Below are 12,588 nucleotides of genomic sequence, written 5' to 3'. Positions count from 1 at the left end.
CTTGCATGAGCTGCAAGGGCTTGAGTTTTGTCATGCCGAGGTCTTTGCAAGCTATTTTTGGACAACAATTTGGCCTCCTCTTGAACACAATTAGTCTAAAGTTGATTAAAGTTCGGTAGCTCAACTTGTACACAAATAACCTGTACAAATGGATCCCATGGAGAAGGAAATCCATTAAGAGTCATTGTAACAACTCAACATCATCAATGTATCTCCAATGGTATCTCCAATGGCTATAAGTTTATCTGTCAACTAGGAGACTCATGAGATAAGTGGCAACTAAATCTGATCTGGATGTCATAATCCTATGGAGATGATACCTCAAGGCTAATTTCCTGCTAGTATTCTTACTCTTGAACAATCTGACCAAGGCATCTTACATCCCTTTGGCAGTCTTGAACTCAACAACATGTGGAATCGAGTGGTCCTTTATGGAAGCTATCAAGATCCTCTAAGCCATTGCTTCATTCTTTTTATGCTTGGTTTTCTCCTCAACATCTTGTGGTTTTGAGACATTTTCCTTCACATAATTTTGAAGCTCATTTTCATCGAAGACAAGGAGCACCATCCAACCTGTCTTCTACTGTGAGACTCGACACCATTTTGACTAGTGAATTGAAATCTGAGCAAGATGTTGGATATTGGTCTCTTGAGGCTAAAATCAATGGCTGATATTCAACAAAGCTCTGATACCATGTTGAAATTCTTTAGCATATGCAATAGAATACAATTTTCTGCTTTGATAATGACTTCCTAGTGATTTTCAAACAATATTTCTCATGCCACTAATATCATTAAATAATTACACACAAAAAATATCCACTGTAATTGCAGTGGAAACAACAAATATCATAGAAAGACAACCATGCACAATAGACACAATATTTTTACCCTGGAAACCCAACCTTGGGAGAAAACCAAACAATCTTTTCTCGAGGAGAAATTGTCTTTTCAACAAGGTTTACAAATCAGAAATTTGTCTAGAAATTGTTGAAGAATCTAGGGCAATGGGTGTAGAGTGATTCTTCGTGACAAGATAACAATTTGTGAAGTCTTTTTACAATATGTCTTTGTTAGCTTAATCTTCTTCTTTGCTTATTAATGCATGTGTGTGTGTGCTTCATCAAACTGCGATCAAAACATAAAAGAAGAACACAAGATGTTAGCTCTTTTCCAGGGCCAAAACCTCTCTTCTCTTGAGAGGAAAACCCTTCGGTAAGTTTTCTCTTATGGAAGCTTGTTTTTTGATCAATGCCAAACCCTGGACCCTTGACTAGAAGATCCTCCAAGCAGAAGTCAAGTCCTTCCTTTTCTCTGCACCATGTCTTCCCGGCTCTTTGTCCACCTTCTTCCGGCACTTTGTTCCCCGACACTTCGTCCTCCTTTTGGCACTTCGTTTTTCCTTCCACTATTAGTAGTCTTTCTAGAAGAGATACTTATCTTTAGTGATCTCCTTTAACTAAGAATACTCCTTCCTTCTCTTGATCAACCGAGTCCCTTCTTGATGTATAATGGTAGGCTTAGTGTGACAGCACTATAGCCCTAATACTTGCACGTGTGAGAGTTCTTGTTGATGTTCTATGGTTTCTTTTCCCTTCGCTTGAGGTCCTTCCTTCTTCGCTTGTGTAGGAAGCCTAGTAGGCCTAGTTTGAAGCCCAAACAATGGTAGATGAACAACTTTAATGTTGCTGCTATAGTGACCGCAATTAGCCCTTCTATTCCTCGCACGTGTGGCTGCAATTCACCCTAAAACAATCCTTTATACTTTGGTTATATTTCCTCTTTCGCTGCTCTAGAGGCTCCCTTAAACTCAACTTTTCCACCTTTTATTTCACTGCACTTGCCCGTTGATTTCAGAGGTGATCTTCACTATCTTTAAAGGAGTGGACAAGCTCTATATATAGAGGGCTGTCCCTCCTTTAGGCCGACTTGTAGGCTGACTTGCTGCTTTGAGGCCGACTTGACTTTCTTTGTTGCGATAGGTGCTTTTAATGGTGCCATTGCTTCTTTTGATGGTGTCTTTGCTTGGAGGTGTCTTCTTTGACTTTTATACACAAATATACATAATGTAACATACCCTTAAGGTCTTCAACATAATTCTTTTGACTCTTTGACTCACCCAATGCACTTTAACATGTGCTAGACCTACTTCAATGAGCAAGAAACTCATTGACATATATTATAAAAATAATATCTCTTTTTTTGAATAAATACAAATATCGAATTACATTTATGAAGACCGAACCTAGTTACATTTCCTTCAACAAAAATCTGTGCCAATATTACAAATCAAATCACCAGTGAAACTTGGTCAAACAAATGCTAGTCAACACTAGTCAAACCAATCAAAAGTCAAATGTGGTCATATTTATTGTAGTCAAACCCGCGCATGTGCGACCTGAGGTCAAATTTGCACATGCGAACCTACGGTCAAGCTTTGCAGTTTGCAGTCAACACTTCGCACATGCAATTGTGGTCAGAATTTTGGTCAAACCTTGTAGATAAACCCTCACACATGCAGTTGTGGTCAAACTTGCTACGATCCACTGTTCACTCATGCCACTGTGATCAAACTTGCTGTGATCAATTGTTCACACATGCGACTGCGATCAAAGCTGGTCAAACTGTTGTAATTGTGGTGTGGTCTCAGTTAATGTGGCCTGGTCAAACTCATCCTCCTCACATGTGCGACATCCAAGAGAGACAAAAATGATGAAGAAAAGATAAAAGATGATCTCCAACAACAAATTTCTCCTTGGCCGAATTTTTCCTCCACTAGAAAAGATTAAATGAGATTGCTATGTTGATAATTTGTCTTCTCACATGCTTGTCTATTTATATAGAGCTCTAATGTTGAGTGGAGACCCAGTAGGTGGCTCCTCATCACAAGGAATCCCCTCACTTATGGAACCTACATTACAACTCAACATTAGACTAGAATTATTTATTCCACTAATGGGTAAAAACCCCATTAAATAAACAAATAAAACCCACTCTATAAAAAATAGATCACTCCATCTTGGAGCAAGCAATGTGAGCATCAAGGGCTAATCTCCCCTAGCGAAATTATCTTGGCCCCATGGGAGAAATACTGCCCCTGGGCCATTCACCCCTAACCAAATCAGCATGGCCCCATGTGAATGTATCATTCTCCCCTAATTAAATCAGCATGACCCCATAGGAGAATGTCCACCCGAGGTTGCAAAAACATCAACACCACCAACGTCTTCATCTACCAATAGAGGTTGATCGTTTGCATTTATTGGTTACGTCTTACCACCAAATGTCTTGTATCAGGGACCCATTTTACCACTTCTATAATATTTGTCTGTGATAAACAATCACGTTCTACTCTAATATTTCTCTTTGCCTCGATTGTCTTAGCTTGAATTGAAGGCAGGCAATGTTTGCGCATGAAATTGGTTGGTTGAAGCTTCATGCCATTGGCAAGCTCGCAAGCTCACCCAGGCTTCATAGCAGGGTGCACCTCTATGGCATCTAGCCCACTGTCTTGGCGTGGTGAGCTCCTAGAGGCATGGACAGGACTTGCAGTAGCGACAGGGGGATAGCAAAGGTAGCGAGATAGAGACAGAGAAGACTAGCAAAAATGCTACAGTAACGAAAAAGCAGACTAAACAGGGGTGGCTCCATTGAAGATAGTTAGAAGACTTAGGAGCTCTTGTAGAGGAAGGGGTGCGTGAGGAAAAATACTAATTAGGAGAGCCCACAAAATCTCTAGCAGCTACAACCTAATTGCCAAGAGAATTCGAGAAGAAACAACTAGGTTGGATGGAATTCTAGGTGGTAGAGCCTAGAGGCCTTGTTGTCGAGGTAGACCATTCAAGCAACATAACCGTGACAGAGCCAAGAACTTGAAGGTCAAAAAGACCAGGAAAAATCATGAAATCGGACTGGGGTGGGGTAGGAGTTAAATTCATAGCATGGAGAAAGCAATGCCTGCGTAGGAGATGATTGCCCTTCATCATGAGCCAAGTATAATTTCTTGTTTGTATGTGTTTGACAACTTTTTTGAGCTTCTATTGGTTGACCTAAGCCTTTAGAGTGAGCCGTAGGAACTCTTGAACTCATATTCTCATAATTATACTTTAATCCACCCAAAACCCTAATTGTTATATCCTTATTTGTAGGTGAAGCCTTGTTGTACAATCCTTAGGGGTTATTTAGCCTAAGTTAAATTGTGATACTTGATCCCTAATGCCTACCGGGGAAGCATTCCTTGTGTTGGATGGTGTCAATCACTAAAGCAAGGGAAGTTGTTGTGGAGGTGATAGTCATAGCACTTCCATTGTTGCACTCTATTTAGGTTGCATTAGTGAAGCTTTGCAGTAATTGGAACCAGTGGGACAGTTGTGGGTGCCATCCAGATGTAATTTTTTTGTGCTATCTCTTGGTTCTCTAAAAGGCATTTTCTCCAAGAGTGCTCAAATTTTAGGAGATTAGCTTTCACATAAATTTTTTCATGATGATCTTGTATATGCTGTTTGCTTGACACCGGATAGAAATTGGCTTCTTGGAGACAGCAGGATGGGCCGGTGATTCATAACTTAGAATTTGTATTTATAGAGGAGACCATTTGCATTCAGGTTCCTGGAAGAACTTAATTTTTTCTATTTATTTCTTGAAGGCTACACTTCAAGAATGAATAGGTTTACACAACTGGAGAGTTACATTTCTTTTTGCATGCATCTACAGGGTTTTGCCAATATACCTGTATTGCTTTAGATTCTAATATCATAACAAAGGAAAGTGAAGATACAAGTTTAATTTCTTTGGCAATTGTAATCATCAAAATAAACGAAGTTGTGGTGTCTAGTCTGGATTCTGTTTGGTATTGTAATAAATGTGTAGGTTATCCTCTAAAGAGCTTCTTTGGATTTTTTATTTGATGTTTGTTGAATGTTTTAGGGATCTAGGTCGCCAACAAAGGTTTGTGCGATTCTGTGGGAGAATTGTGGTTCTTTCAATCCTTGTCCTAATTCTCTATCCATTTCTATGGGCTTGGACTGTAATTGGAAGCATATGGTTCACCAGTGCAAGAAATTGTGTAAGTCCTACACCTTTCATATGTGTTTGTGGTTGTAATTCTGAATCTTAAATGATGTATATGTTTCCATAGTTTCAGTATGTGATCACTGATTATGTATTGATAGGATTGACGTTTTCATTGTCTTGATACTTTCTGTTATACAACTTGGCTATGAGTCATAACTGATGTGATGTGATTGCTGATGTGACTTGTGCAGTTACCTGAAAATGGTCAGAAATGGGGCTTCTTAATCTGGTTACTTTTTAGTTTCTGTGGACTTATTTGTATTGCCTGCATGTCTACTGGGAAGGTTTGTCAATCACTTTTACTGTGTGCAATCATCTTGCTATGTATGTCCTTTAGGGGATATGATATTTCTTAGGGTATGATTCACGGTGTTTGATCTATAGTTTTTGTATGTCCTGTAAATTTTCTCTGTGATCATGTTGATGTAGTTTTTGTTATTAGTTGATCAACAAGTTCTTCTATGTAATGATTAGATATATATATTACAGCTCGGATTTCCATCAATATGGACATGAATAATAATTTAAGCTCTGTTGATCATGCTATTAGATAGGGAATGGAGAATTAATTGGAGCGGAGGGCTAATCATTTGGTACATTGGAGAACTTACAAATAAAGTCTTAACAGTCATTCATCTATTGTCACTTAGAATGGCAAAGGAAGTCTAGATTTCCGTGGATATTCTATTATACAACATGAAAGGCCAACTATTAGGTTTGCTGCTATTTTGAAATGTGAGTCTGCATGACAGAATGCTTCAAACATAAAATTTGACATCCACCATGTTTCATGTGACTTGTGGCACTGTGTGAAAACTGTCATTAGCTGCTAGCTTGCATTTGAGCTATTTTTTTTCTAGAAATTTGTGACAGGACATTTTTGAAGTCATTATGCTGCTCATTTGCATTATTTCTAGAGTCCAATGCATCTTTTAAGGACGCTATTTTGCTGCATGTTATGTTGACAGGACCATTTTTAGCAAAATACCATCAATTCACTTTTGCGACTTATGTGTTCTTGCTTCGCATGAACTGCACTTTTTAGCTCATGTTACATTACTTATCCGTTTATAAGTGAATCTATACCCGGCTTGCTTGTTTTCAGGTGCATATTTTAGATTAAAGTAGCATACACAGTATATTAACTGTGATTGCCTAAGTTTTCTTGTTTTATGTTGCTGCTTTACTGCCTCTGCACATGTAGCTGTTAATTTCCAGACCATGTTATGCAGATTCTGGACTCAGAAACTAAACCCTAAAGCCTAGGTAGATTAAAACTATAAACGTCAATCAAAACAATAGGCCTGAAATACACTCTGAAATTAAACCCTAAAGGCTAGGTAAATTAAAACTATAAACGTCAATCAAAACAATAGACCTGAACTGTTGTAGTCTGCTAAAACATACTGCTGAAAATAAGATCAGGGGAAATACACTAGATGGAACCATTCAAAGCCGCATCTGTATTCTATTACTGCAAAGAGGAAATAGATGGCACATAAGCTTAAAACAAAATTTCATTAACAGTTGTGGTGGTGTGCCCATTATCCTTCATATACTGAGGAGTAAGAAATAAATACAGTGAATCTATACACATGCAAACACGCCCCTTCTGGCGGAGTCAAATCCTAACCCCAGTCACATCAGCTAGTGCGCTCTCCTTGCATGGATAAGTGAGCTAGGTGAAATGTGACTGAACTGGAAGATGAAATGGAGCATGCAAACATTTATCCCCACCTAGAGATCGTCACCCTCTACCTAAGACTGAAAACTTCCCTTGCATAAGTGTCCACTCACCTAAGGATCTGTGTTCTCTATCTAACAATAGATCACGCATGCTGGATACTAGAAAAAGCAAACTCTGAAAATAAAAGCTTCTATTGAATATTGGAACTGCGAAATCTGGAACAACATTTAAACTGGAATTAATTGAAGATGTAATATCATCTAAATTGGAACTAACAGATGGTGTACATGCATGCACCCTCTACCACTGTGCAGTCTATATTACTGTAACCTGCACCCTCATTCAGTCTGTTCATCACTGCTGTAAGGAAAGGTTGAAAAGTGCCGTCTCTGCTGTGCCAACACTGGGAGAATTGCTAGCTAAGCAACAAGTACAAAATCTAGCAACTGCTCTAAAAAAGGTGCCAAAAACTGCTAACAAATACCACAGATTTGAAGTTCAAATCCTTGAGGTCTGCTACGAATCATCTCAACCAGCTGCTCCATGCAAGATGCTGACAGCCAACAAGATGCCAAGTTCAACTTCACAAAAATCCTTCTTGAGTAGCTCGGTCAAAGTCTGTAATGAAGGCAGAGTTTCGGTCTTCTTTTTCCACAGAAAAACACAGGCTTGATCACATTATTACTTCACATGAAACTAGGATTTGATGACAGGCTTTACTCCACCAGAAACTCGGGCTAGATCACAGGAATATCTCACATAAAAGTCGGGTTCTGTCACAACAATTATGTCATAGGGAACTCGGCCCCTTCTGTTTTGTCCACAAAATACACCACAGGGAACTCGATCCTCCTATCACTGGTCTTCAAAATTCTTGTCACTACAAACTCGGGTTCTGTCCACCACAGGGAACTTAACCCTGGAGGATGGAGATTGCCTTGATGTACTTCTAAGGTCATTTTGCCTTAAAATCCTTTGATCAAATTTATTGCCTCTTGCATTCTTGACACCATTTGCATATCTTCTTGGAGTAGGGTTTCTTCCAATGTCATCTTGACTCTTCTCCTTGCTTTTGCTGGAACTGGGGGCATCAATATTTCTTCCAAGCTTCTCCACATCCTTGTTGTTTGAAGCATTAGGGTTTACATCATTTCTGTTTGAGGGTTCACTTGCATAACCAAGACTTGATTTATCAAGGGGAGATCCTCGACAACTTAGGATGTCATCTAGGATTTGAGAGCTCTTTAGAGTCTTGTTCGGATGATCAACTTCTTTCCTTAGGAGATCAATTTCTTCTTTCATCATCTTGCATTCTTCATCCTTCTTTGCTAGATGGTTCTCCATTTCTTCCTTCATCCTTGGTCTTTCACATGATTCGGCCTTGAGAGAGGTGATATCTGATTTTAATTTGAAGTTCTCTTCATATTTTTCTTCAAGTTTGTAGGCCATGGAATTTTTTTCCTTTTCTGCTTCACCTACTTGTCCTTCCAAGAGGGCCAAAGATTCCATTACCTTTTCAGCTCCTTGTGCTTATTTCTTTGCTTCTTCCAACTGAGATTTAAGGGAGGAGACTTCTTCTTTGTATTGACCAATTTTTGCTACAAATTTGTTCAAGTCCTCTTGTCTTTGTTCAAGATGGCTTGACTGTTCAAGATGGCTTGACAAAATGTCTTCCCTTTTCTTTGCTTTATCCAATTGATTTGTCATGGATATGACTGCTTCATGATGCCTTTTCTTGTTTTGCTACAATTCCTCCTTTATCTTGCTCTTTCTTATACTTGAAGCTTGAAAATGTCAACTTCCTTCCTTGTCTTGTCAAGATCATGGTCACCATCTTGCCTTTGCTTTTTGAGCTCCTTATTTTCCTTTTTCAAACTGCTTATCTCTTCTAGGGCAGCTACAAGTTTTGCCTTAAAATCTATTTCAACCTCTACTTAAAGAATTTCTTCATCATCATCTTCCTTTATACAACTGGTCCCTTCATTTTTGCTTTCATTTGTCTTCTTTGGTTCATCTTGATGCTCTTTGTCATTATCTTCAACTTCCTTAATCGGTTCTAGATTTCCTTCTTGCTTTCCATCATCTTCTTGATTAGAGATCATGGTCAATGCTCCTTTTGAGTGAAGATCTTGAAGTTTGTCCTACGTTACCGGATCTGGCAGCCGAAGGTCACAGATCTCCGTATCCTCGAATCTGATCCGGATCCGGATCCGGATACGGAGAAATACGTGGAAAATACGTCACGTGGCGGATGGCAATTTTTGGAGACGGCTCCTCCTGGCCAGAAACGTATGCCTAATAGAATGCCGGAACCCGCATAACTTTTGCCTAAATTTTGAAACCCGAAAAAGCGAAAAAGCGTTTGGCGTTTACGGTTTAGCTTTCAGTTTTTTGGCGTTTAGCTTCAGGGGGCCCAGCGTTCAGATTCAAGTTTCAACGTCTGTCGGCTGGACCAAAAAACCGCGCAAGGTATTTTAAGTTTTTTATGGAATGTGCCCTGAAATCTTTCCCAGGCCGCATTGTTTTTATATAAACACAGCCGCATTGTTATTACCAGAACAATAAAATATTAAAACCTCCCTGTAGCAGTTCGAGGGTTCCAAGCGACAGTTCGAGGGTTATTACCAGCACTGCGATAGACGCATTATTTAAAATAACCATAGTTATTAACTTATCAGCATTATTACGGTTTACGACAGCCGCGTTATTTTTTTTTAATTATCAGCGTGTACAACTTTACGGTTTACCCATAGATTTTATAATATATATATTATTATTATCAGCGTTTAGTAGTTTACCCTCAGCGTTTGCGTTTATTATAAAATATATATTATCAGCGTTTATAAATTATTACTATCAGTTTGATAAATTATTAAATTATCAGCGTTTAGTTTAAACTTATCAGCGTTTATATAATTTGAAATATATATATATAAAATTAATTTAAATACCAGCATTAACTTTGGCTTTGTAGGTTAACCATTGTTTCTCGGATGAGATTTATTTCTTCACAAACAGCACGCCCCATCCGCTTTGTTGGTTTGTCAACTGCTTTAGCCAATGCTCAGTAAGGGTTACTTATAAAATATAATCCCTGTTTGACTTTTCAATAATTTGAGTCTTTGTCATATGATTATTAAAATTTATGTGATATTGGATAGCAAATCCTGCTTTGAGGTTTTACCAGCCTAAAAGTGTTTGATGGTTCAATGGAGTATTTGATTTTTTAACTCTAAAGTGTTTTTTAAAATTTTAAAAATATTATTATATTTTATTTTTTTGTACGTGACGTATCCTTGCCGTATCCGGATCTTGGATTTTCAAAAAACTAGAGAATCCGGATCCGTATCCGTATCTGTATCCGTATCCGAATCTTGGTAACATAGAGTTTGTCCCACATATCTTTTGCTGATGAACATTTTTCAATTTTGGCCATTGTAGGATCTGGTAGCCCACTCAAGATTGTTTTTATTGCTATTGTACTATGTTTCTTGGATTCCCCATCTTCTATTGTACAACCAAAAATCACTGATTCCCAGAATTCAAAACTTTGAGTCATTAAGAAATTCTTCTTTATTGCCTTCCATATTTCAAAGTTTCCATTGGACAATGGAGCTTTCCCAATTTGATTATCCACTGAGGAGGTGACACCTTCAACGGGTTTGTCCTTCCTTGATTTTTCCATTTGTGTTCTAAGGATCTACCTTCTAGCTGTAAGGCTGAGACTAAAGGCACTTGCTTTGATACCAATTGTTGGAAATATTGAAGGGGGGATGGGGTGAATCAATATTTCTTTACAATTGTCATTTTTTTCCAGTTAAGATCACTTATAATTAGAACACAGAAAGAACAATGATAGAATAATAATTTTATTAATCAGAAATGGCGAGGACTCCAATCCTTTTTACAATGAATTAAGTACAATAATAGGTCAGGGATCCAACCCTAGCTCAAGACTCCAATCTTCAAAGCACCAGGCTCCAACCCGTATTCTGCCAAGCATCAACTTGGGCTTCACGAGGCTCTAATCTCTGGGGCTCCAACCCTTTCCACTGGCACAGGCTTCAACCTAATCTTCTTGAGGACTCCTATCCTTTAGTGCCCCAACCCTCTCTAATTTGCTTCAACACTTCAATGTAGGTTGAATGGTTCTTCAAGGCTTCCAAAATCATCTACACAAGCCTTGATGATGTCTTCGAGATTGTCTTCAATCAATGCCTTCAAATATTCTTCATAGCACTATCTTATCAATGACAACTTCATGATCCACGACAGGTTTCTCCAAGGCTCTTCATGTTCCCCAACCAACTTTCTTCAAAATTATTCCATTAGGGCTTTTAGTCATGCATCAAGGTCTCCAAAAATGACTTCAGGATCTGCTTATACAAGAGGTATTCAACAAAGCTTCACAACGAGATGTCCCAACAAGATGTCTTCAATAGGCTTTAAACACTTAAGGGCTACTTTCAATAGTGCTTCAACAAATCTTCATTGAATGCTCCTACAATTATATCAATGGAGAGCTGCAATAGTCTTCTCAAATTTAGCTCAAAAACAAATCCGAACTTTGTTATAGCTTCAGGAAGGTTCACAAAAGGATGTCATCAAGTCTTTTTAGAAACTCACCCTAACCCCTAAAAGAACACGGTTTCGAGCATGATTTGGACTGAGATTCTTGGCCTACTGTAGGTTGGACATGCTTCTGTTAGCATAGTCACAAAACAAATCCTTCAATTTTGTGTTAAGTTACCCTCCATCCACTTTAATTATCTGTTACTAGAGAGAACTTAGCCTTGACTCAGTCTTGTATTCCAACAACTGCTCTAAAAAAGGTGCCAAAAACTGCTAACAAATACCACAGGTTTGAAGTTCAAATCCTTGAGGTCTGCTACAAATCTGCTCAACCAACTGCTCTAAGCAAGACACTGACAACCAACAAGATGCCAAGTTCAACCTCACAAAAAATCCTTCTTGAGTAGCTCGGTCAAAGTCTATAACGAAAGCAGAGTTTCGGTCTTCTTTTTCCACAAAAAAACACAGGCTTGATCACATCATTACTCTACATGAAACTTGGATTTGATGACAGGCTTTACTCCACCAGAAACTCGGGCTAGATCACAGGAATATCTCATAGAAAAGTTGCATACTGTCACAACAATTATGTCATAGGGAACTCAGCCCTTATGTTTTGTCCACAGAGTACACCACAGGGAACTCGATCCTCCTATCACATGTCTCCAAAATTCTTGTCACAACAAATTCGGGTTTTGTCCACCACATGGAACTTGACCCTCTTGTTCTGTCCACAGAATACTACAGAGAACTCGGCCCTCCTGTCACAGGTCTCCAAAGCTCTTGCCACAAGAAACTCGGGTTCTGCCCATCAAAGGGAACTCGACCCTCCTATTAGTTCACGAGTTGTGAACTACTCCTCGGTCTCCCTTTTTTCTGTCTCTTATCCTTGTCTTCACTGAGTTAAATGCATAGAATGATGAGTTCAATCTTATATTTATACACATTTTGACCTTTTGCAAAGAGACACATCTTTTGGAGGAGGGGTTGACTTGCATATGTAGTCTTATGTTTACTACGTTAAAATTGTAAAATCATTTTATCTCAGCCTATGAGGAGTTAGAATGCGTGTAAGTGCTCGTTGGAAAGAGCTTCATGTCTTCTACGAGCCTATGCCAATTCCATCCTTAATTAAGGTCTTTTCACCATCAATAAAAATATAATTTGTGAACTGCCATTATTATTTTATCCATGGCAACCTTTAGGGTTTCATCATATGTTCTTCCATAAGAATGTCTTCCATGGTAGCCTTTAGG

General features: G+C 38.6%; 1 protein-coding gene across 1 annotated transcript in view; it reads left to right on the top strand.

Moving 5' to 3' along the window:
• Window positions 1-12,588, top strand: part of SIS3 (SUGAR-INSENSITIVE 3) — a 169,993-nt gene that overhangs the window by 55,957 nt on the left and 101,448 nt on the right. Inside the window, exons 5-6 of the mRNA XM_089416711.1 lie at window positions 4,927-5,065; window positions 5,265-5,357. Coding sequence (XP_089272837.1) covers window positions 4,927-5,065; window positions 5,265-5,357 — 232 coding nt within the window. The remainder of the gene's footprint in view (window positions 1-4,926; window positions 5,066-5,264; window positions 5,358-12,588) is intronic.

The sequence above is a fragment of the Pinus tabuliformis genome, chromosome 3_2 (genome assembly GCF_031772625.1).
Source record: "Pinus tabuliformis cultivar Carrire ecotype Pingquan chromosome 3_2, CPIR1, whole genome shotgun sequence".
Taxonomy (NCBI): Eukaryota; Viridiplantae; Streptophyta; class Pinopsida; order Pinales; family Pinaceae; genus Pinus; species Pinus tabuliformis.
The sequence above is the reverse complement of the archived record's forward strand: the minus strand, read 5'-3'. Positions and strand labels throughout refer to the sequence as shown.